At 44.8% G+C, this 25,542-nt stretch overlaps 1 protein-coding gene across 2 annotated transcripts in view; it reads right to left on the bottom strand.

The window, feature by feature from the left end:
- Positions 1-529: 529 nt before the first annotated feature.
- Positions 530-25,542, bottom strand: part of KIF24 (kinesin family member 24) — a 34,907-nt gene continuing 9,894 nt past the window's right edge. Inside the window, exons 3-14 of one of the 2 annotated variants that reach the window (XM_070743640.1) lie at positions 22,068-22,687; positions 21,424-21,613; positions 19,917-20,014; positions 18,816-19,031; positions 16,928-17,015; positions 13,888-14,009; positions 12,415-12,520; positions 11,695-11,766; positions 10,625-10,734; positions 5,433-7,565; positions 4,610-4,706; positions 530-2,541 (exon numbers count right to left, since the gene is read on the bottom strand). In XM_070743640.1, coding sequence (XP_070599741.1) covers positions 2,398-2,541; positions 4,610-4,706; positions 5,433-7,565; positions 10,625-10,734; positions 11,695-11,766; positions 12,415-12,520; positions 13,888-14,009; positions 16,928-17,015; positions 18,816-19,031; positions 19,917-20,014; positions 21,424-21,613; positions 22,068-22,687 — 3,996 coding nt within the window. In that variant the 3' untranslated portion in view covers positions 530-2,397. The remainder of the gene's footprint in view (positions 2,542-4,609; positions 4,707-5,432; positions 7,566-10,624; positions 10,735-11,694; positions 11,767-12,414; positions 12,521-13,887; positions 14,010-16,927; positions 17,016-18,815; positions 19,032-19,916; positions 20,015-21,423; positions 21,614-22,067; positions 22,688-25,542) is intronic. The other variant, XM_070743641.1, reaches the window with a different exon arrangement.

Here is a 25,542-nt window from a genome sequence, read left to right as displayed (position 1 = left end):
TCAGCGTTCAGGAGGCCGCCGAGAAGCCCCGCTGCCCGGCTGTTGTCTTTTGAAACAGCCGGGGGCTTCTCGGCGGCCTCTCGAACACCGAACCCGGAAGTTCGGGTTTGGCGTTTGGGTTCAGGAGGACGCTGAGAAGCCCCCCGGCTGCTTCAAAAAGCGACAGCAGGGTGGCGGGGCTTCTCGGCGGCGGGTTCATAAGAAGGAAAAAGTTCGTAAGAAGAGGCAAAAAATTTCTGAACCCCGGGTTCGTATCTCAGGTTGTTTGTAAGACAGGGTTCGTATCATGAGGTACCACTGTATGTCAATTCATCCTCTTAAGATCGATTGTTTCCTGATTGCTTATTTGACTCCTATGACAATTGTCAAGTGTTGTCCCTCATGTTTCTTGACAAATGTCTCTTTTTCTTTTATGTACACTGAGAGCATCTGCACCAAAGACAAATTCCTTGTGTGTCCAATCACACTGGGCCTAGAAAGAATTCTATCCCGTGTACTATCTAGTGAAAAGGAAACACTACCAAATCCGTAGCCAACAATCATGAATAAATTTTATTTTATAATGGCCTAAGTCAAGTTTGATTGTAGAGAGCCCCACCTGTCTTAGCCGCCCCCAAAATGCCACATTTCTAAAGGACCAGCTGTGCTGAGGTGTCACATCACTCGGTTCCCTGATGGGAAAGTTTGTAGTTGGAGGGGACTTCTGGCGCCATTACACAGTGGCATAACTACGTACACCTCTTTTCACTAGTGAATTACTCTTGCAATCAAGCCATCAAATTACATTCTGATCTGGGTACTTGATTTGGAGGGAAATGTCACACAGCAAATTCCAAAGCAAAACTTCAGTATAAAATGACACGCATAGATTCAAACTCATTCTAACTTACACAGCATTTGCCGCAATCAACAACCTTAAAACACATGAACCTCCACATATTAAAGGTATTTAAAGACACTTTTTTTTTGGTACGGTAAGGCAAAGTGTTTAATGCGAAACGACCAAGCTATCTCTACATTTTAAAAAAAACATTACCAGTAGGTATGCTGCCCTCGGTCCATCTGCTGGGTTTATATCTATTTTGAGGCGTTTCTGACAAGTCTTGCTAAACCGTTTGCACCGTTTCCATTTTTTGCAACCGTTTTCTAATGTCATGGTTCTTCACTGCTGAGGAGCACGCGTGGCGGTTGCATTCTGGGCCCTAAAACATACATGCTCGAGGTCAAATCGATGTCTTTCATCTCCTGCTTGGTGGGACAAGCCTGCAACGACCAAATGGCACCTAATATTGGAATTACTCAGCGTAGTAGCAAGGTTGGGCTATGTGCTTAGGTGAACGGAGGTCAAAATAATGGCTATTTAGGCAGCATTCTCAGTGGTCTCGGTGACTGGCTCCTAACTCTGGCTGAATCGCTCTCACTATGAGTTCCACTGTCCCCTAAATCTTACTACTTAGGAGCTGGACAAGGAAAGAATTGGACAACCAAGGGTGTATCTCGCCACAAACCGATGCTCAAAGCCCACCAGGTTTGAAGGTACCGGCTCCGTGCCTCCTGCCCCGGAGTTACTATTTCTTCCAATGTTCTTTATTGCCGGTCTTTGAAACTGCAGAGCAGGGCCCGGAAGCCTTAACATGTCTGGAGAATCTTCTACTAGCTGCACAAACTTCCTGCCAGGTTCCTAATCTTGCATAGTTTCTATTGTAACAACCGTAGAACCTGTTGGTAGGAATCGGGAGACTCGTCTGGTGCACGTTTGCACCAGCGCTAATATTTAGTGGAGCCAACGTGAAGATTTCAGGTTAGAAAAGCTGCCTTGATTCACCTGCAGGCTTTCAAGTCATTTCTTCTCCACTTTTTGTCCCTCAAATTGTCATATTTTTTACTATTTTATCGCTGTAAGTCGCCCTGAGTTTGTTAGGAGAAGGTCGCCCTTTAAATTTGATAAATAAATTCCAGATGATGAGGCTTCTGGCTTCGTGATGGGCCTCTTGATGGAATGACAGCATCTAATGGGAAAGCGGAAGTATTAATGTAGAATTTTTGTTAAGCGGGGAAGTGACCGCACAGCTGCCTTTGTCCAACATGGGTGTTTGCTCACAGCTCAGACACTACTCAGACCCACACAATGACAGCCAGGCAGGAAAAACTGGATGGCTTTGGGAAGCAGGCGAGATCCCCTCCTTTCTCTCAACAGATCCTGGGAGATTCCAGCCTGAAGCAGTTTGGGGGCTTTGCAAAAACCGGGAGGGAGAGAAACCGTCTTGGGCCATCGGCCAAAATCCCCTTGTTAACCGGCACGGAGGTTTCTTCCGAAAACACGCCAAGCCTGACAATCGGATCTCTTTGGTGCTTGGAGGTGCTATCCGTAGCCGGTCTGGCTCTGGCGCTTCCTGACTAGGTGGAGGAAACCGGTAGTAGCGTGGTGGTACCGCTGGAGGGCGCAGCAAAGCAGAGCTGCAATTGGCTTCGTGCCCGGTGGATGCATTCGGCTTTCAGGCTCAGGATTTCGTCCAGTTTCGTCAGACAGTCCTCAAATTCCTAAGAGGAAAATGAGAAATAAGAAGAGAGTCCGGGGGGGGGGGGGGTTCAAAATGGGGCGAGACTCCATTAACAACAGACAGTTTGGGCTCAATTGTGGTCGTCACTCGAGGACTACCTGCAGAAGGAATATTTTTATTTGAGTTTTCCATTTCTTTATTGTTTCAGAAATATCTTAACCTTTTAAGGATGTTTGTGGCTTTCGTGCTGGGAGCTCGCCGGATAATGAGACGGGCGGCAAATAAATTTAATGAACCAATCAGTGAATGAGAGGCACATCAAAGGGGGGGGGGAAATGGGAGAAGGGGATAATGCTGCTCTTCAGAGCCTGCTGGAGAAGAGAACTTAGACTTTATATTTAATTAATTGGATCTAAAATGTTATACATTGTTTTATTATATGTTGTACGCCGCCTCGAGTCCTCGGAGAGGGGGGGCATAAAAGTCCAATTAATAAATAATAAAGAAATAGAGAACTTGAGAGCTTTTGAGAGCCTTTTCTGGGGGTTGAGTTCAAAGTTTGGAAGAAATTCCATTTAAAAATGGGGCTCTATACGGGGCTACCCTTGAAAAGCGTTCGGAGATTTCAACTGGTTCAAAATGCACATGTATTGTTGTGGTTGGCTGTGGTCCAGCTCCTGCCCCAGGGAATGTGGAGGTGGATGCAGGGGAAACCTCAACATGTCACAGGCCTGTGTTATTGCCGACAGAGTCAGTTCAGAGTTTAGTTTCTTCGGACGAAGAAGAAGGTGGGAGTGACTTGGAAGAGTGGGGCTTGGCACACAGCCCAGGCAGTCAATCTCCCTTATCTTCCATTGATTCGGATGAAGACGTCTTGGACCCACGCAAGCGCAGAATTATGCATAGAAGAGACCAAGTAAGGACATATTACAGGAGATAAGAGAGGCCACCTGTGTTTGGGGGGGGCTTCAGTAATTAAATAGCAGCATGTGGATTTGGCCGTTGTGGAAGAGTATCTGATCGGAGTTCGTCAGGAATCGTGCCTTGACTTTGTTGATTTTTAACGTCTTTGAAACCAACGCAGAGCAAAGTGTGTGTGTGTCTCACTTTGTTGGAAGAAGAAGGGGTGTGAAGTTTCTTCACAGCTGCTAGCTAAGTACTTAATGACTGATTAAGGGAAATTGTACAGACTTCCCGGTTGTTTTGGAACGAGTGCTCTTTGCAATACAAAAAGGGTGCTCAGTTTATTTTGGATTTTGTGATAAAGAACATTGTTTTGAATGTTCAAACGTTTGTGTGTCTGAAATTTGTACCCTTGAATTTTCAGGAGGCTCCTACCAGACAGCCCGGCAGAACATGTATGAGCTATCATTGGTGTACCAAGGTACACACATATTACTCCAGCTCTCCGCAAGCTGCATTGGCTACCAGTGAGTCTCTGGACGCAATTCAAGGTGTTGATTATCCCCTTTAACGCTGTACATGGCTTAGGACCAGACTATCTATGGGACTGCCTGCTACCTTGTTTCTCTTTGTCTGACTATTCACTGTTAGGTATGATCTGCATTGACTCTGCAATCTCTCTGTGTTGTAGTCATGTATTAGAGCTAAAATGTGTTTAGGCTTGAGATCTTTGTCTGCTGATTATGACAAAGACAACTGGTAAGAAAGACTATGTACTTGATCATAGAAACATAGAAGACTGATGGCAGAAAAAGACCTCATGGTCCATCTAGTCTACCCTTACACTATTTCCTGTATTTTATCTTACAATGGATATATGTTTATCCATTGTAAGATAAAATACAGGAAATAGTATAAGGGCAGACTAGATGGACCATGAGGTCTTTTTCTGCCGTCAGTCTTCTATGTTTCTATGTTTCTGATCATATTTGGATTGTTATTCTGACCTATTACGTGTATGACTTTAGACTGTTTATCTGAATTTGTTATTTCTCAAAGTAAACTTTAATTCAAGTTAGTGTATCTGTGTGTGGCTGAGTAGTTATTCACACTGGTCTCAATCTAAAGGTTTGTGTGTGCACAACCTTGGTATAAACAAGGTTTCCTCTGCTCATACATGAACAAAGCTCATCCCCAAGACTCACCAAATCCGACATCATGCCCATCAAGCTTTCCTCCTGAGAAGACAGGGCGGCCATTTCGTCCAGCTGCTCCTGATGGGTCCGAAGAACAAGCTGCCTGCTGGAGAGAAGGAAAGAGCGCCCTCTGACCCAAATGCCTTTCGGGCCACTCCTCGATTTACAACCGTTGCGTTTAGAGACAGTATTAAGTTACAAGGGGGAAGTGAAAAGAGAGACTTAAGGACCCACCCTTGGCGGCCGTTGCAGGGTCAATGGGTCATGGGATCAAAATTCAGCTGGCTTGGCAACCACTCTGTGTTTATGACTGTTGCCATATGCCGTGATTGCCACCCGGACTTCCCGGCTGGCTTCTGGCAAGCAAATTCAATGGGGCAAGCTGGGTTCATTTAATGGCCGCGTGATTTATTTAACAACCATGGCAATTTTTTTCTAACATTGTGCAGAACTCAACCGGTTTGCTTAGCGACGGAAATTCTGATTCCCATTGTGGTTGTAAATCGAGGATGATCTCAGCCACTATCAGCTCTAAGGTTTGGGCTCAAAGATAGGCTACCCTTTCCAGAGTGTCCTCCTCCTTCCATCCCTCCCTCCCTCCCTCCATCCATCCACCCATCATCTCTATCTCCTATCTATCTCGATGTCTCTCTCCATCCATCTCTCTCTTTCTCTCTCCTCACCTTTCCAGAGCGTCCTTCTCATCCATCCACCCACCCACCCACCCATCCATCCATCCATCCATCCATCCATCCATCCATCCATCATCCCTATCTCCTATCTATCTCAATATCTTTCTCTATCCATCTCTCTCTCTGTGTCTCTCCCTCACCTTCCCAGAGCGTCCTTCTCCTTCAGGGCATCTTCAGCCACATCCACCTTCCGCCAGTTCTTTGTAGTCTTGACAACTGTCCCCTGGGGTTCAGCCCCCGCCTCCTGCTCCGTCTCCTCACAATGGTGTATATTCTGGCTTCCTTCCTTCCTGCAGGCTTCCTCCAAATTCTGCAGCTCCAGAGTCCTGTGAGGCAACTCCGACTGTGCCGGGGGGCTTCGTTCTGGGACCGGTTGGTCTCCTGCCTCATCAGAACCGGATAAAGCATCTGGAGGGGAAGCTAGCCCTCCCTTGTCTCCCGGGCTGGACGGGGCCAAGAGCACAGGGGTCTCTTTTCCCCCCAAACCCAGATGAGCCGAATAGCGCCACGAAACGCCAATCTTTCCCACTTCAGGATCGGAGTCGTAGATCGTGGCGTATTCGCTTGTGCGTAGGTTCCCACTAAGCGAGGCCCTGTCTGCGCACCCAGGAAAGAGCTCAGCCAGGGGATCTTCACCGGGGTAGCCACAAACGCAGTCACTGAAAGCCGATGCGGTTTCCAAGATGGCGGCATCGGCCGGACAGCGACAAGACCGTGGGAGCCACTGGAATTTGGACCCTGGAGAAAGACCCAGTTCGCTTCTCCTCCCCCAGTGGTTGATTTCGTAGATGCTGGACGCGGCGGGTGGCCTGCTTTCATGAACGTCTTCCTCCCGGTGCCTGCGGAGGCCAAGGACTTTTTCGTCCGTCTCCTTCTTTCCTTGATTCTCGGTTGATCTCCAGTTTAGGAAGGATACGGACAAAGGGGTCCCTGAGTCATCAGCCAGGTCCATGGGGAAGTCTAAAGCTCCGCGGAAGTCTCTTTCTTTGGACAGACCGGTTCTTTCAAAAAATGGAGGCTCCAGCAAGATGGCAGCCAGAGACGGACTTGGGGTTCTCTTCCTTGGTGGGGAGCAGTGCGGGTCGGGAAAACCATGAGACGGATCCAACGATCTCGGCGTCTTCTGCTCAATGGGCCACCCTTGAGAATTCCTTCCGTCTTCCTTCGAGCAATAAGGTTTCTCAGGGATGCCCCTGTGTGGGAAAGAACCCACCGCTGATATTTCTCCTGAGCTCCAATCACCTAAACTTCTCCCACTGTCTTCGTAGCTGCTGGACTCTTCCGCGCTTGGCGAGGCCCTTCCTTCCTTCTCAAACGCATACCATTTACAAAGGAGCTCCCGCTCGTCTTCTCCGTCCCGTTCTCGAGCCCCGAAATCTCTCCGGTGGAGGAAAAAGGAATTCTGGCTGCTTTGCTTTCCAGCTTCCCTATCCGTCATTTTCCGACCGGGCCCAGCAGTGAAAGAATCCTCGCTGAAGTCACTGTCGTCCAGTTCCTCCAGCTGCATGGTTTCATCCCGGCATTGGGGGGACACGGAGTCAGGGCAGGGGGCCTCCGGCCGCACCTGGACCTCCTGGGACTTGTACCGAGCGAGAAACTTTTCCAAGGGCTGGTAGTTTAATTTCTGCTGGAGGAGGGGAGGCTGCTGAAACTGCTCGTGGTAGAGCCGCAGGTGCTGCTCTCGGTCTTTCTGACGGGAGGAAGCGTCCGTCCAGGCGGCCACGCACCGATCCGCAAAGACTCTGCCGGGATCTTCTTCGCGATCCGGCAGGCCATCTGAGCCGTGATGGGAAAAATCGGCCCTGGGAACCAGTTGCTTTTGCACCGCCTCGACTTTCGCCCGCTGCCTATCCTCCGGGCCGCCTTCTCTCCTGGCCACCGAGTCCTTCCGAAGCTGGCTTTTCTCAGAAGTTTCCACAGGTCCCTCAGCCAGATTCTTGGATGACGAGTCCGCCTTCGGCATCCCTTGTTCTGCGCTGGGGCAACCCGATGGCCACGGAGCTCCCAACGGTTCTTTGCGCCCCTGTCCTTTTGGAGTGGAGGAGAAAGGAAGGTGAGCCGGTGGAAAGAGCGAAGAGGTCTTCAACTTGGACATCAAGGGGGTCAGCATCAGAGGGTGAGGCAAGCCTAGCTTGACTTTTTTGGGAGAGCTCTTCCCTCCAACTTGGAGGTAAGGAGAATGCTGGAGGCGCTTCGGAGACGTCTGTCCTGTTGCCCGGGGTCTGCTGGCAACAGGGGTGCAAGATTTCATCCCCCTCTTCAGCTCTTTGACCCTGACAACGAAAAAAACCCAAGAATTTATTTATCTCTCTCTCTCTCTCTCTCTATTTGGCTGCCGATCAGTTTCTGGTCACAATTCAAAGTGTTGGTCATGACCTTTAAAGCCCTACATAGCATTGGACCATATTACCTCCGGAACTGCCTGCTACCACACGAATCCCAGCGGCCGATACGGTCCCACAGAGTTGGCCTTCTCCGGGTCCCGTCGACTAAACAATGTCGTTTGGCGGGCCTCAGGGGAAGAGCCTTCTCTGTGGCGGCCCTGGCCCTCTGGAACCAACTCCCCCCCGGAGATTAGAATTGCCCCCACCCTCCGTCTTTCGTAAACTACTCAAGACTCACTTATACCGCCAGGCATGGGGGAGTTGAGATATTTATTTATTTATTTTATTTATTACTTAGATTTGTATGCCGCCCCTCTCCTTCCCCCTAGGCCATTACAAGTTATGCATGGTATGTTTGTGTGTATGTTTGGTTTTATAATAAGGGTAATAACGTTTCATTTGCATTTCATTTGCATGTGTTTATAATAAGGGTTTTTTAGTTGTTTTATTATTGGATTGTCACATGCTGTTTTTATCATTGTTGTTAGCTGCCCCGAGTCTACGGAGAGGGGCGGCATACAAATCCAATAAATAATAATAATAATAATAATAATATGCACCTTTTCCCTCCCTAAAAGAAGCTGAAAATTCAGATGTGTTTTATACTCTGAAAGTAGCCTTTTTTTTTTTTAAGCTTTCCCCCCAGCTCTAACCAGGTGCTAACGATCTTCCCAGCTCTTCCCTTGCAAGCTCTTTCATTGTTACTCTCTGTGAAGAATGTTTTCCAAGACCTTACGTCTTTGCAGGGTTTTTCCCATTGTTCTACTTGCTCTGAATGATTATTTCCAGCTGCTAATGATGTTCCTAGCTCTTACTGGCTTGCAAGCTCTTTCATGATTACTCTCTGTGAATAAGGTTTTTTTTAAAAGCTCTAACTAGGGGATAAAATAATGTCCTGAAGCTGACCAGATTAAGGACGCTAGCCAGATGAAGACCTGCTAAGCAGATTCTTTCCCCTATTTTCCTCCCCAAAAACTAAGGTGTGTCTTATACTCTGAAAAATATGGTATTTATCTATCTAATTAGGTAATTTATTTATTTATTCTAATTTACTCCTTCTGGACTCTGGGCAGTGTACAACATCTAAAAATAGTATAAAAAATAATAATAAACCCATTTAAAAAAAGATAATGTCATTCATATCTTTTTGGCTGAATCTAGATGGTAACATTGCTCAACGGCCCCAGCCCTGCTGGCAGAGCCAGGTTTTCACGGCTTTCCACAAGACCAGTAGGGTGGGAGCAGTACGGACCTCCGGCGGCAGCTGGTTCTAGAGAGCTAGCGCCACCACAAAGAAGGCCCTCTCCTGCAGCCCCACCAACTGATACTGTCAAGCCCAGGGGTAGGCAAGTTGGCTCTTCTATGACTTGTGGATTTTAACTCCCAGAATTCCTGAGCCAATCATGCTATCTCAGGAATTCTGGGAGTTGAAGTCCATGTGTCATAGAAGAGCCAACTTTGCCTATCCCTGATCTAGCCGACAGGACCCGGAGAAGGCCAACCCTGTGGGCCCTTATCAGCCCCTGGGAGCTATGCGGCAGAAGGCGGTCCCATAAATAGAAACATAGAAACATAGAAGACTGACAGCAGAAAAAGACCTCATGGTCCATCTAGTCTGCCCTTATACTATTTCCTGTATTTTATCTTACAATGGATCTATGTTTATCCCAGGCATGTTTAAATTCAGTTCCTGTGGATTTACCAACCATGTCTGCTGGAAGTTTGTTCCAAGGATCTACTACTCTTTCAGTGAAATAATATTTTCTCATGTTGCTTCTGATCTTTTCTCCAACTAACTTCAGATTGTGTCCCCTTGTTCTTGTGTTCACTTTCCTATTAAAAACACTTCCCTCCTGGACCTTATTTAACCCTTTCACATATTTAAATGTTTCGATCATGTCCCCCCTTTTCCTTCTGTCCTCCAGACTCTACAGATTGAGTTCATTAAGTCTTTCCTGATACATTTTATGCTTAAGACCTTCCACCATTCTTGTAGCCCGTCTTTGGACCCATTCAATTTTGTCAATATCTTTTTGTAGGTGAGGTCTCCAGAACTGGACACAGTATTCCAAATGTGGTCTCACCAGCGCTCTATATAAGGGGATCACAATCTCCCTCTTCCTGCTTGTTATACCTCTAACTATGCAGCCAAGCTTTCTACTTGTATTTCCTAATAGTCTGGCTGATTCACATAGGGCTTTATAGGCGATAATCAACATCTTAAATTGTGTCTGGAGACAGGTGATATGAATGATGATATGATTTATTTGTACAGGAATCTTCTTAATGGCCCATTTCCCTCAAGGAGGGGCTCAAGGTCATTCTGAACGATTTCTAGGCAACTTTTCAAAGATGCTTGTTATGGCCTGTTGGCTGCCTGGCCCCTCCAGCAGTGAACCACTTCAAACCACTTCAAATCGCCGCTACCGGTATCTGCAAATGCCCTTTCTTTCTTCTCTTCCTCTTCCTCCCTTTCTTTCTTTCCTTCCTCCCCTCCTTCCTCTCCAGCCCCTATAGAAATCACCCACGAGGGCTCTGTGCAGGGTCTTTGGGGCTTCCGAGGCTGCAGGAGAAGAGGGAGGCCAACTTCCAGAGAGTCCAGGGGCATGCTGGGAAACCAAAAATGCATAAGGGGAGGGGGACCACCTGTAACTCCCGGGACATAGCAATAGCAATTAGACTTATACTGTATACCACTTCACAGTGCTTTCCAGCCCTCTCTAAGCAGTTTAGAGAGTCATACTATTTTGCCCCCAACAATCTGGGCCCTCACTTGACCCACCCTGGAAGGATGGGTCAACCTGGAGTTCACTGAGATTTGTTCTGCCACTGCTGACAGCCAGGGATCAGCAGAAGGAGCTTGCAGCACTGCACTCTAACCACTGTGCCACCGAGGCTCTAGTCTGGCCATCGTTCTTCTCTGGTTGTAAGCCGGTTCTGCCACTTACCTGTCGGCATAGCGCAAAGTATTCAAGGTGTGCTCTGTGGCCACGTGGCTGGGGGACACGTTGGCGATCATGCATGTCTTGGAGTTGCCCACAAAAGAGTCCTTCAGGACCTTCAGGAGAGACACAAATTTTTTTAAAGCTCTTTGGTAGGTTAGCGACAGATAGTCCTTGAAGAATGACCATGATGGAGCCCAACATTCCTGTTGCTAAGTGAGATGTTTGTTAAGTTTTGCTCCAGTTTAGGACCTTTCTTGCCACAGCTGTTACCGTATTTTTCGGAGTATAAGATGCACCTTAGTTTTTTGGGAGGAAAATAGGGTGAAAAAAATCTACCTACCAGATATTCATCTGGCTAGCGTCCTTAGTCTGGTCAGATTCAGCGCATTATTTTGTCCCCTGGTTAGGGCTTAAAAAAACCCTTATTCGGAGAGAGTTACAATGAAAGAGTTTGCAAGCCAGTAAGAGCTGGGAAAATCATTAGCCCCTGGTTGGGGCTGGAAAGAAACATCTGGAGCAAGTAGAGCAATGAAAAAAACCCTGCAAAGACTTAGGGCTTGGGAAACATTCTTTGCAGAGAGCAACAAATGAAAGAGCTTGCAAATGGGTAAGAGCTGGGAACATCGTTAGCACCTAGTTAGGGCTGGGGGGGGGGGAGGAATGCTTCGAAAAAGCTACATTCAGAGCATAAGACACACCCAAATTTTTAGCCTCTTTTAGGGAGGAAAAAGCTGTGTCTTATACTCTGAAAAATATGGTAATTGAATCACTGCAGTTGTTGGAGTTAGTGACATGGCAGTTCAGTGAACGTTGCTTCCCCATGAATGCAAAAGGGGACCCCAGGATGCTGCAACCATCACAAGGACATGCCAGTTGCCAACCATTCTGGATTTTGATCACGTGACCTCGGAGATGCTGCAATGGAATGTGGAATTGTCCCTAAATGAACTGTTGTATCAAGAGCTCCCTCTGTTTCTGGGTTATTCTCTGTTTTCAATTTTTGGAAAAAAGAAAGGGAGCGAAGTTTGTAGAACTTAGGGGAGGGGGGGAGCCAAGTCAGTCTCCAATAGTACCTGGGTCAGTTTGCTTTGTCTGAAGGGTGTGTGGGTGTGTTCCTGATCGAGCGCACGGATGCATTCTTTCAGCTAGAGAGAGAGAGGGGAAAAAACACATTAAACAAGACTTTACTCATCAATACTTAGTGATGGGGCCCTGCTCCCACAAAACCCAGTTGGATTGCCCAAATAGAATAGAATATAAAATAGAATGGAATAGAATTTAGAATAGAAGAACTGAATATAAAATAGAATAAGAATGTAGAACAGAATAGAATAGAATAGAAAATAGAGTAGAATAGAATAAGGATAGAATAGAATAGTATGCAGAATAAAATTTAGAAGAGAGGAACTGAATGTAGAATAGAGGAATTGAATATAAAATAGAATAAGAATGTAGAGCAGAATAGAATAGGATAATAGAAAATAGAAGAATAGAATAAGAATAGAATAGAATAGAATAGAATAGAATGCAGAATAGAGGAATTGAATGGAGGAATTGGAACTTGAGGACTAACCAGTCTGAGCCAGATGGCCACTAGGTGTAGGATGGCTGGAGGATCCTGAGGGTCACCTGCTGGGAGTGCCTTTTACTGGAAGGCATCGAGGATCCGGCAGAGGGTCAAGAAGGTGTGGCAAAATCCCCCACCCACCCAGCCCAGCCCTAACCAAACAAACAGTCATAAAGTGGAGCCTTCAGAAGAACTCAGCAGGGAAGAACCTGCGTTTATGACTTACTGCTAGAAGACTCTGGTTGATTTCTGCTCCTTCCATTTTTGTCTGTCGGTCGGAGTCCTTGGCATCAGCTGCCCTCTCGCTTCCAGCCAGGTCAATAAATGAGATTCTAGAAGACAAGGTTCATGATTGGTTGCTCATCTGCCCAATGAGGTTTTTGCTGTGGCCTCTTCATTTATTGTCCCACAGCTGGTGCCAGAGTGGGACAATGAAGAGGCTGGAGAAGACTCGGTGCCAGAGGCAGAGATTCATCTGGGGCCTTCACAGCCTCCAGAGGCTGCCATAAGTGAAGACGAAGAAGAGGAGCCTAGTCCTCAATACATGGGCATGCAGAGAAAGGCTACTCGAGAGTAAGGCTTGGGGTAACTGGCCACTCCCCTAGCCTGTTTAAGTGGTGAAACTTTCATTCTACAACTCCACCAAAAATGATGACCTAAATTTTACAATAAAATAGAATCTAACAGTAGGACAGACACTTTCATTTACAATGTTGAAACCGTAGATAGGTAATTTAATAGACTACACCAATGGGATAAACTTTCAGTTTTAGAACTTGAAATTCAAATTAGATAAACCAATGATTACTAAAAACATCAGTAAATAGTAAAAATGTAACAAGACAATAAAGGTTGAGTGATAGGATAGTCAACAGAGAGGTTGACATGTCTTTGTTGTATATGTGTATAGTTTTTCTTTTCCTCTCTTTCCTTTTTTTTCTCTTTTCCTCCTTCTCCTTCACTTTTCTCTCCTTCTCAATTTGTTAGTACAGTGGTACCTCAAGATACGAACCCCTCGTCTTACGAACAACCCGAGATACGAACCCGGGGTTCAGAAATTTTTTGCCTCTTCTTACAAACTTTTTTCGTCTTACGAACGCCAAACCCGAACTTCCGGGTTCGGCGTTCAGGAAGCTGCTGCAAAGCCCCCCGGCTGTTTTAAAAGGTGACAGTCGGGCTGCGCGGCTTCCCAGCAGCCTCCTGAACCCAGAACTTTTGCTGAACTTCCGGGTTCGGGGTTCAGGAGGCTGCTGGGAAGCCCCGCTGCCCGGCTGTCACCTTTTAAAACAGCCGGGGGGCTTCTCAGCGGCCTCCCGAACGCCGAACCCGGAAGTTCGGGTTTGGTGTTCGGCGTTCAGGACACCGCTGAGAAGCCCCCGGGCTGTTTTAAAAGGTGACAGCCGGGCGGCAGCGTTTTTTTGCAGGGTTTTTTTTGTTGTCGCACGGATTAATTGACTTTACATTGTTTCCTATGGGAAACAATGTTTTGTCTTACAAACCTTTCGTCTTACGAACTCCCCTGGGAACCAATTAGGTTCGTAAGACGAGCTATGATTGTATATCTGTATGTGGCTGAGTAGTTATTCACAACTAATCTCAATCTAAATGTTTCTGTGTGTGCCCAGCCTTGGTTTAAACAAGGATTACTCTGCTCATACCTTCCAGGAAAGCCTGTTATTTCCCCTTCTTCTGTACTCACCTCCCAAACACTCTGTTTGCGGGGTCTTTCATCTGAATCTGGATAATGGCGTGGGACCGGGAAGAATCAGAGTTCACTCCAGTGGCTCCTGTGCTGCGCTCTTTCCCGCCTTTCAGAATCACCTGGGGGTGGAGGGTGTTGAAAGCAGGTAAGTACGGGGGAGGGGGAATTGGACAGTAATAAAATTGCAGGATCCTTCACATTCCCTGAGCATGGCTGGGTTTTTTTTGCAGATACAACCCAATTAAGTAAAAGTGCAAGAAAGGAATGGATTTGCCTTCTGTTTATATATAAGTGGTTTATCCAGTCAGTATGGGCAAGCTAGAGAGAGAGCAAGCCCCCTTCCCTCCTAGCATGGATGATGTTACCCAGTTTGGTAGTGAAACGTCTGCAAGAAAGCAGGTGAGATCAAAGACCAAGGACCCCTCATTTCAATCCTGAGCTACGAATGTTCTCTTCTATTAGTTGGTTTCTCTTTCCCTTTCCCTTTCTCTCTCTCACCTTAATATTAGACCAACAATCAAGCAATTAAAAAATGACACTCTAGTCAATGAACCACCAAGAACCCTCCCACCAGCACTGACAGGGCATTCATTCATTCATTTATTTGACTTCTATGCCGCCCAATCCCAAAGGACTCATATTTGTATGTGCTGTATTTTTTGGAGTATAAGACGCAACTTTTTGTTCCCTAAAAAAGGCTAAAAAATTGGGTGTGTCTTAGATCTGAATGTAGGTTTTTCGAAGCATTTTTTCAGCCCTAAACAGGTGCTAACGATCTTCCCAGCTCTTACTTTGCAGGCTCTTTCATTGTTACTCTCTGCGAAGAATGTTTTCCAAGCTCTAAGTCTGTGCAGGCTTTTTTTCATTGCTCTAACTTCCTCCAAATAAGTTTCTTTCCAGCTCTAACCAGATGCTAACAATGTTCCCAGCTTGCAAATAAGGGGTTTTTTCTCTCCAAATAAGGTTTTTTAAAAAGCGTTAATCAGGGATAAAATGATGTGCTGAAACTGACCAGACTAAGGACGCTAGTCAGATGAATACCTGGTAAGCAGATTCTTTTTCGTATTTTGCTCCCCAAAAACTAAGGTGCATGTTATACTCTGGTGCGTCTTATACTCCGTAAAATACGGTAAGTAGAGAGCAAATTCGCCTCTCTTCTAGCACTCTTGATATTACCCCGGGGGTCTCTGGGTGAATAGATCTCTAGAACAGTGTTTCCCAACCTTGGGAACCTGAAGATATTTGGACTTCCAGAATTCCCCAGCCAGTATTCGCTGGCTGGGGAATTCTGGGAGTTGAAGTCCAGATATCTTCAAGTTGCCAAGTTTGGGAAACACTGCTCTAGAACAACTGGCCAAACCCTTAGGCTTTTTAAGGTTGAGCCATGTGACGCTTCAGTGCAGAAGTCAACTTTCATTATGTTCCAGATGTCTGCTAGGACCTCTCCCTTGGACCCTCTGGAACCAGCTCCCCCCAGAGATCAGAATTGCCCCCACCCTCCTTGCCTTTCGGAAGCTCCTTAAAACCCACCTCTGCCGTCAGGCATGGGGGAATTGAGATCCTCTTTCCCCTTAGGCCTTTACAATTTATGCGTGGTATGTTTGTGTGTATGTTTGGCTTTTAATAAAGGTTTTTAGTTATTTTAAATATTACATTTGTTATATGTTGTTTTATTATTGTTGTTAGCCGCCCCGAGTCTATGGAGAGGGGCGGCATACAAATCAAATCAAATCAAATAATAAATAAATAAATTATCTTTATTTATTTATTTATTTATTATTTATTTATTTAATTTGTATGCCGCCCCTCTCCGTAGACTCGGGGCGGCTCACAGCAGCAATGATGATTTTTGAATGGAGCAGTTGGGATCACTTATCTCAGGGCTTCCCGCCAACTCAGAGTGAGCCAGTTAAAGAGAGCTGCGTGATCAAAGAAACTATCCATGAGCTGGTTTCGGTTTTGGATTCTAATTAGCAGCTGGCACCAAACGGACTTATTCCTTGCCTTGTTGCTGGATTTAAAAATCCAAACTTCCCTGTTCCTAAAATATTAGAATTGCATGCTTAAATCTTGTAAAATCTGCGTGTGGGGGCCTATTTCTTGGGGAGGCTCATCGCTGGGACAGAACACTATTATGGGATAATGTCATAGTCAAGCATGGGGAAGATCTGAGCCGTGGGGTCTTCCAAGCCACACCTTCCTCTTCAACTTCCAGTCCCTCTCCATCCCACCCACCACCCCATTGTGCCCCTAGAGCAATTTAACTGAAGCTTCCCAAATTCTCCAAAATCTTCGTCTTCAGAGGGTCTTCGGAGAGGGGCGGCATACAAATCTAATAAACTATAACTATAAAATGGTCCTCGCTGCTGGTCCTCACTGCTGACCTCTATCTCAAAATTCATCTGATAAGGTAGGAGGTAGGAGGACAGCAAGAGGCGGAAGACACCCAAGAACTACAGGACAAAGATACCAAGGAATTTCACAACATCTGGGACAGGTGGTATGTCTGGATAACAAACCCCCCCCCCACAAATTATACAAATAACTAAAACTGTCATCGTGAATACATATTCAAATTAAAAGGGGGGGGGAGAAGGGAGAGAGAAAAATCAAAACTGTTGCTAAATGTAAATATTGTTGTTTCAAGGCACCATTATACCATGGAATAAATATAGAGGAAATGAAAGTAATGGCAGAGAGATGGATATTAATAAACTGAGGAGACCTATGTGTATTAGTAAATAAGGAAAAAATTGTTATAAATGAATAAGCTGCAAAAACCAATTATCCTGCAATCCAGCAGCTGCACTTATTAAGTTCTGATACCAAAAATACTCTGTGTATAAAGCGTAATGCTTTATTTCCTCTTGAGTGTATGTACCTTTCTTTTTTTTGTAATTTATTTCTTCTTCTGTAAATGTTTTTTTCTTTTTTTAAATGTAAATAATTAATAAAGGTTTTTTTAAAAAAAAAAAGAGGCGGAAGACAATCATAAACCCAAGAGGATAAAATTTAATTCCAAGTGGTCGAAAATTACCTCCAGGAGCAAGTTGACTGTGTTCACGTGGACTTCGCGCAGCCCAACAATTTGTACCACGTGCTTACTGTCTTCCCTCGCATAAAGCCTGCAGAGAAGCCCTCAGAGATAAGTAGAGAAACTTTGGAAGAAGTTTTGACAAATGGCTTTAAAAAATAGACTAACGATAGAGCTAAATGGACAAAACGACTCTGAATATCATAATATATGGATTAAATGGTGTGAGTGGATAAAGAAAGATGAGGAGACAGTGTGGGATGGGAACATAAGAATTGACAATGAGGAAAAGCAACGTACAATGTATAAACTATATAAATATTAATATTAATGTATTACCGTATTTTTCAGAGTATAAGAGACACCTTTTTCCTCCCTAAAAGGGGCTGATAATTTGGGGGTAGCTTCCCCCCCCCCCAGCCCTAACTAGCTGCTAGTGATCTTCCCAGCTCTTACCTTGCAGAACGCAGCCGCGAGAGCCATCGTGGGGCTTCCCAGATTCGCCCACGTTTCTTCAACACTCCGTGGCTTGCATTGGCTGCCGATCAGTTTCCGGTCACAATTCAAAGTGTTGGTCATGACCTTTAAAGCCCTACATGGCAATGGACCAGATTACCTCCGGAACCGCCTGCTACCGCACAAATCCCAGCGACCGATAAGGTTCCACAGAGTTGGCCTCCTCCGGGTCCCGTCGACTAAACAATGTCGTTTGGCGGGCCCCAGGGGAAGAGCCTTCAATGTGGCGGCCCCAGGCCTCTGGAACCAACTCCCCCCGGAGATTAGAACTGCCCCCACCCTCCCTATCTTTCGTAAAGTACTCAAGACTCATTTATACTGCCAGGCATGGGGGAGTTGAGATATTCCTTCCCCCTAGGCCATTACAAGTTATGCATGGTATGTTTGTGTGTATGTTTGGTTTTATAATAGGGGTTTTTAGTTGTTTTTTATTATTGGATTGTACATGTTGTGTTTATTATTGTTGTTAGCCGCCCCAAGTCTACGGAGAGGGGCGGCATACAAATCCAATAAATTATTATTAATTAATTATTATTATTATTACCTTGAAGGCTCTTTCATTGTTTGTGAAGAATGTTTTTCAAGTCCGAAGGAGTTTTGTTTCATTGCTCTAACTTGCTCTGAATAAGTTTCTTTCCAGCCCTAACCAGCTGCTAACAATGTTCCCAGCTCTTACCGTCTTGCAAGCTCTTTCATTGTTATTCTCTGCAAAGAATGTTTTCTAAGCTCCAAGTCTTTGTAGAGTTTTTATTTTTCCATTCTCTACTTGCTCCTAATGTTTCTTTCCAGCCCTAACCAGCTGCTAACAATGTTCCCAGTTCTTACCGGCTTGCAAGCTCTTTCATTGTTACTCTCTATGAATAAGGGTTTTTTTTAAGCCCTAACCAAGGGATAAAATGATGTGCTGAAGCTGAGCAGACCAAGGATGCTAGCGAGATGAATACCTGGTAAGCAGATTCTTTCCCCTATTTTCCTCCCCAAAAACTAAGGTGCCTCTTATACTCCGGTGTGTCTTATATTTTGAAAAATATGGTAATGAATATTAATGTATAAATATGGATGTGGATCTGTTTAGAAATATTAAGATGTAGAAAATATGAAAATAAAGACAAATAAAGAAAAACAGTTATATAGTCACTTTTTTCACTGTTGTAACTTCAAATGCTCATTAAACGAACTGTCAGAAGTCAAGGACTCTCCTTATAAAATAGTTCAAGCAAGTTGCACAATTGCGCACACTTCAATTTTAAAAAAAGCAAGCTAATCTCTCTAGCTTTGTGGAGTGTTCTGTGAAGCTGTCATTCCACCGAACTTCCCTCCAATTTAAGTCATTTCCCACCCCACCCAATGATGTGTCTTTCCAGAGTTAAAATACCTCTTTCTTCCACTTAGCAGATCATAAAGCTGCCCGCAGTAGATCTCATAAAAGCTGATCCAGACGTGGAGATCTTTCCTAGCCGGAGTTGTTTCCAGTTGCTTGAAGATCTCTTTCGCAGCCAACGCGTAGAGGCCGGGGGCTTTAGGAGTGCCAAACATGGTGTAGGTCTTCCCTGCCCCTGTTTGTCCGTACGCAAAGCAAGTGGCATTGCCTCTGCAACAAAGGAAAGAATAATAAATCCAGCATATCAATCTTGTTTGCTGTGTATTACTGTTTTGTGTGAATAAAATATTATTATATATTAATAAATAAAAATAAATTATTATTGTTATTATTATTATTATTAATAAACCTTTTGTTTATGACTTACCATACTTTTTGGTATATAAGATGCACCTCTCCCTCCCCCCACAAAAGAGGCTGAAAATTTGGGTGTGTCTTGTACTCCAAATGTAGCTTTTTCTAAAGCTTTTTTTCCCCAGCCGTAACAAGCTGCAAATGATCTTCCCTGCTTGCAGGCTTGTTTTCATTGATACTCCCTCCGAAAAAGGTTTTTTCAACCCCAACCAGAGGATAAAATAATGTGCTGAAGCTGACCAGACTAAGGATGCTAGCTAGGTGAATACCTGGTAGGCAGATTTTTTCCTCCTATTTTCCTCCCCGCAAAACTAAGGTGCGTCTTATACTCCGAATAATACAGCAAGTATGTCCCATGCTAGGTATGCTCTATGTTTATTTGAAGAGTGCCTTCAAAATTCAAAAATGCCAGAAAGAGGGGGTCAATTCATTTTCCAAAACACCAGAAGGCAGGGCAAGAAACAGATGGAAACTAATCAAGGAGAGAAGCAACCTGGAATTAAGGAGAAATGTTCTAGCAGGCGAATTAACCAGTGGAACTGCTTGCCACCAGAAATCTTGGGTGTTCCAACACTGGATAAAGACTGGACAACCATTTGTCTGAAATGCTATAGGATTTCCTGCTTGAGCAGGGGGCTGGACTAGAAGATCTCCAAGGTCCCTTCCAGCTCTATTCGGATTATGATTCTGAAGACTGAAGGCCAATGAAAGTGAAGAAATATTCAACCAGGATACTCTTACCCACTAAAGACATGTTGAATAAGAGGATGGGCTGTCTTCATGTACACGTCTTGATTGGAACAGGACTCCCCAAAGACTTCGTCGAAATAAAACACATGCTGCAAACCACAGAAAGGGCAGTTAGCGCAAGGAAAAAGTGTTTTAATTCCTTTATCTAGGTATAATGGCAGCGGAAATAACCCAGGATATGGTCTGATTCATTATTCAAAGTTATGAGGAGTTGGATTGTTCTGATGATGAACCTATGGCACGTGTGCCACAAGTGGCGCGCAGAGCCATATCTGCCGGTGTTGTGGTTGGCTCTGGGCCAGCTCCTGCTCCAAGGACTGTGGGGGTTGAGAGGAGCGAATCCTGCTGCCGGCTGCTTCCGACAGTGAAGTGTCTGGGGAGGATTCTGAAAGTGAAGTGGGGTCAACAGAGAAGGACAGGCAGCCCATCAGATGATTGCCCCGTTAGTGAATCATCTTTCTTATCATCATTAGTTTCTGAAGGGGAGACATTCATAGATGTGCGCAGACACAGGGTGATGTCACCTGTGGCCGGGGTAATTAGGCTAATGGAGCTGCTGTTAAATAGCCAGCGTTGCTGCCTCTGGGCGTGGAAGTTTATCCCTTTGATGATAGTGAGAACTGCGTTTTACATCAGGATTTCACAAGGACTCTTTGACCTGTTTCAAGGTTTTTCCAGGACTATTGGATTAACTCAGTTAAGTTTTTATTATTATTATTATTATTATTATTATTATTATTATTATTATTTATTAGATTTGTATGCTGCCCCTCTCCGCAGACTCGGGGCGGCTCACAACAGTGATAAAAAACAATCTGTATTGACAAATCTAATAATTTAAAATCTAAAATAACAATTGTACATTTACATTTTGACTCAAGGACTCTAAAAGGGGGTAGCTGTGACGTCTTCGCAGCTGCTTTTTCTCTGCTCTGTTTTAGTTTTGTGTTCCTCACAGCATTCAAGGCTGTTGACTTGTGGGAGAGCACTTTAACTGACTAACAGTGTGTCTGGAAGTATTTTCCTTTCGATAGAACAACTTTAGTTCCTTTACAAACGTGTGTGTTTGAATTTATCTTTTTGGACTTAATTGGGGGCTCGCAACAAGAAGCCCGGCAGAACATGCCGGCATGCAAGCTGTTGCCCTAGCTCAGCTCCACTGCACATGTGTGTGTCAGCCAGCTGATTTTCAGGTTGCATGGAGGCTCTGGGAAGGTGTTCTCGGCTTCCAGGGGGCCTCCGGGGGGGTGGGAGAGGGTATTTTTGCCCTCCCTGGTCTCCAGGGAAGCTAGTGGAGCCTGAGAGGGGTACACAACGGGTTTACCAGGCCTATCAGATGATGGGAAACCGACCATTTCTGGCTTCCAGAGGGTGGGGAAGGCTGTTTTCCCCCTCCCCAGGCATTGAATCATGGGTGTGGGCACCCCGGAATTTTCTACCAAGATGGAGCACCAGACCGCAGCGACTGCTGCCTGCCACAGCTCACCCCCTCCCCCACCTGCAAGATGTACTGCGTGAGGTCCACGGCCTCTTTCTTCTCGTGGAGCAGAAGCGTTTCCTTGTCCTCCACCGTCAGGATGTTCACCTCCCCACGCCGCTCTTCGCGTAAACCAAGGGGCCGTTTTCGCACGCACACGCGGATCTTGTCCGTTTCGATCCACGGGGTCTCTTTCTCACCAGCAGTCACTCTACGAAAAGAGAGGGTTTCAAATGGGCTGTTATCACGTCATTCTGTTGTTCTTTCTTTTTTTCTTTTTAAAAAAATATCTTTATTGAATATTTACATTTAAAACAACAGAAACAGAGACAAAAAAACATACAAACAAAAACATAACATATAAAAGCATACAACTTTATAATATATAGGTTACTTTGGTATCAGAACTTAAGCATCTAACAATTAACATATATGCCATTTATTCTGCTGGACTCTCTTGTTCTATGTTCTCTAAAGCAGTGTTTCCCAACTGTGGCTACTTGAAGATATCTGGACTTCAACTCCCAAAATTCCCCAGCCAGCTGGGGAATTCTGGGAGTTAAAGTCCAAATATTTTCAAGTGTCCAAGGTTGGGAAACACTGCTCTAAAGGACAGAACCTTAGCCCCTCGTCCATGAAGAGAAATGCGAATGAAACGTTATTACCTGGTGTAAGAGCGAGGCACCCCGTAATTGTAGCCCGAGATATGAGCTACTCTCTGTACAAAGGAAACGTCCGTGTCTCCTAAAACATCATTAGATGAGCCTGGAGCTGGAACCACCGGCTGGTCCTCCTCCGTCCAGCTTGCAGATACTTTGAAGGACTCCTTCCTGGGTCTTTTGTGGACCGAATCATGGCTGAACCCCGAAGCGGCCTCCTCCTCTTTACCCTCCTCAGCTGAAGAACCATGGGAGAAGGCACACGGCCCAGATTCAAACTCTTTCTGTTCCTCTTTTCCCTCGGACTCAAAATGGAGCTGTCTCCGCGGGCCGGAGCGAGTGAGCTGGGGACGCAGGCGGCGGGAGCTTTTCTGGGAATCTTCCCGTTTTTTCCTGACCGCTTCGTCTTCGGCCTGCAGCATCTTGATAATTCGAATGAGCTGGAAGAGGCGCTTGCGGTCTTTCATGTTATGGACCCCGAGTTTGCTGTAATCCTTCATGGAGACCTTGGCAAGCTCATCGATCTTCTCGAAGCCGAGGGCGGTAAAATGCGGGTAATACTTTTGGAGCTCGGCCTCACAGAGACATTCGTACAGACACGAGGCCATCCTCTTGCTTGTGGCCGCCTAAGTTGGGAAGAAAAGGATTCATGAGTGTTTGAATAAGAAAAATAAAACAAATTGAGATTAGCAGTATAGAGGTGACATAATTGCGAATTTTTAGAGATGTACAATAGAGTAGAGATATGAGTGAGTTAAATATTGTGATTGACATTATAAATATCAACATGCTAAATACAACAAATCTTAGGTTAGACAAAGCAATAAGACGTAGTACAAACATAGATTTAATAATGATACCTAAAACTACACAAGATTATTAAGAATATATGTTGAAGATTTGGAAGTTGGGAGAGAAATGGATTGTTTCTCTCATTTTTAACAAATAAAGAGCCCAAATGAAGTATTGCGGACTGCGCTGGCTGCCTATTGGTTTCTGGATGCGATTCAAAGTGTTGTTTGTTTGTTTGTTTGTTTGTTTGTTTATTAGATTTGTATGCCGCCCCTCTCCGTAGCCTCGGGGCGGCTCACAATACAATAAAACAGTTCATGACAAATCTAATAATTTACAATTTAAAATATTTAAAAACCCCATTATTAAAAAGACATACATACAAACATACCATACATAAATTATATAGGCCCAGGGGAAATATCTCAGTTCCCCCATGCCTGACGACAAAGGTGGGTTTTGAGAAGTTTACGAAAGGCAAGGAGTTATGGCCTATAAAGCCCTACATGGCATCAGGCCAGATTACTTACGGGACCGCCTACTGCCATATGAATTCCAGCGTCCAGTTAGGTCCCACAAAGTCGGCCTTCTCCAGGTCCCTAGACAATGTCACTTGGCAGGGACTAGGGGAAGAGCCTTCTCTGTGGGGCCCTCGGCCCTCTGGGATCAGCTGCCCCAGAGATTCGCACTGCCCCCCATCCTCCTTGCCTTCTGTAAGAATCTGAAAACTTATTTATGCCGCCAGGCTTGGGGTCATTAGATCCCAGCCTCTGGTCACTGAATGTATAGTATGTTCATAGTGTGCACTTGAATGAATGATTTTTAATGTTTAACCCTTTTTATAATGTTTTAAATTAATTATCTATATTAATTGGATTTAGATGTATTATTGTATGCTGTTTTTTAATTGATATGTTGTGAACTTTCCTGAGTCCACAGAGAGGGGCGGCATACAAGTCCAATAAATAAATAAATAAATAAACAGCCAGGGGGCTTCTCAGCGTTCTCCCACGAAGACGTCCTTCCTGGAGTCCACATTTCGGTCGGCCAGGAAGGACGTCTCCATGAAGGACGTCAAAGCTCCACCCCTGGAATTCTCTATTGGGATTCCCCACCTCCGTTTGAGCCTCCCGACTGGCCGACAGCTCCACGGTTCTTCTGTGAAGGTGACAGCCGGGTGACGGCGCTTCTCGGCATTCTCCCGAACCCGAATGCCAAACCCGAACTTTTGCTGAACTTTCAGGTTCAGCGTTCGGGAGAACGCTGAGAAGCACCCCGGCTATTTCGGAAGGTGAAAGACGGGCGGCGGCGCCCAGCGGAGTGCCTGTTTTTGCGAACCTGGGAGGTGGGGTTTCCCATGGAGGGGAGCCTCAGGGGAACCCCAGGATTGCAAAAACGGGCGGCGGCGGCGGGTTTGTTAGGCGAAAAAAGTTCGTAAGAAGAGGCAAAAAAATTCCAAACCCCGGGTTCGTATCTCGAAAAGTTCATATGATGAGGGGTTCGTATCACGAGATACTACTGTGTATCAGCCATTAAGATATAACAATTTGTTTCTTGTTGTGGTAGAACAGGAAAGAGAATCCCTCTTTAAAATTGCAACAAACTAATTACTTTGAAACATTTGATTCAACAAAAAGTGTTGGTTTTATTTATTTTGACCTAAGTTCTCAGTTTTTTAAGAAAAGACTTAATCTACCAGATAGCTTATTCCCACCTCAAAATGCATATACAGCTGCAATTGCTTAAGCATAAAACGTATCAGGAAAGACTTCATGAACTCAACCTGTATAGTCTGGAGGACAGAAGGAAAAGGGGGGACATGATCGAAACATTTAAATATGTTAAAGGGTTAAATAAGGTTCAGGAGGGAAGTGTTTTAATAGGAAAGTGAACACAAGAACAAGGGGACACAATCTGAGGTTAGTTGCGGGAAAGATCAGAAGTAATGTGAGCAAATATTATTTGACTGAAAGAGTAGTAGATGCTTGGAACAAACTTCCAGCAGACATAGTTGGTAAATCCACAGTAACTGAATTTAAACCTGCCTGAGATAAACATAGATCCACCCTAAGATAAAATACAGAAAATAGTGTTAAGGGCAGACTAGGTGGACCATGAGGTCTTTTTCTGCCATCAATCTTCTATGTTTCTATGCTTTGACCCTTTTAAAAAAATGACAATATCAGAGAAAGGAAACCACTGTTCAATTGTCTTGATACATTGCATAAAAAGAGCTCAGTTGAATGAACTTCATTCATTCATTCATTCATTCATTCATTTATTTATTTATTGGATTTGTATGCCGCCCCGAGTCTGCGGAGAGGGGCGGCATACAAATCAAATCAAATCAAATCAAATCAAATCAAATCAAATCAAATCAAATAAATAGACAGACAGACAAACAAACAAACAAACAAACAAACAAAGTTCATTCAACTGAGCTCTTTTCCTTATCCCGCTTACATTAACAAAGAGAAGCTTTCAAATTCACAGCCATAGAATATCATTTGGTGGAGAAGAGAGATTCCACCAAGCCTCAAACCTTTCACTTAAATTTATAAACCTTAAAAAGGCAGAAGACATTACATTACATCTTATTTTTTTAATTAAAAGACGGCTTTCATTTCTCTCACCTCATTTCTCACATCTATTAAGATCATCGCCATCCTTCAAGAGTCTCAAAAGCAGC

Source organism: Erythrolamprus reginae, chromosome 2, assembly GCF_031021105.1.
Source record: "Erythrolamprus reginae isolate rEryReg1 chromosome 2, rEryReg1.hap1, whole genome shotgun sequence".
Taxonomy (NCBI): domain Eukaryota; kingdom Metazoa; phylum Chordata; class Lepidosauria; order Squamata; family Dipsadidae; genus Erythrolamprus; species Erythrolamprus reginae.
The sequence above is the reverse complement of the archived record's forward strand: the minus strand, read 5'-3'. Positions and strand labels throughout refer to the sequence as shown.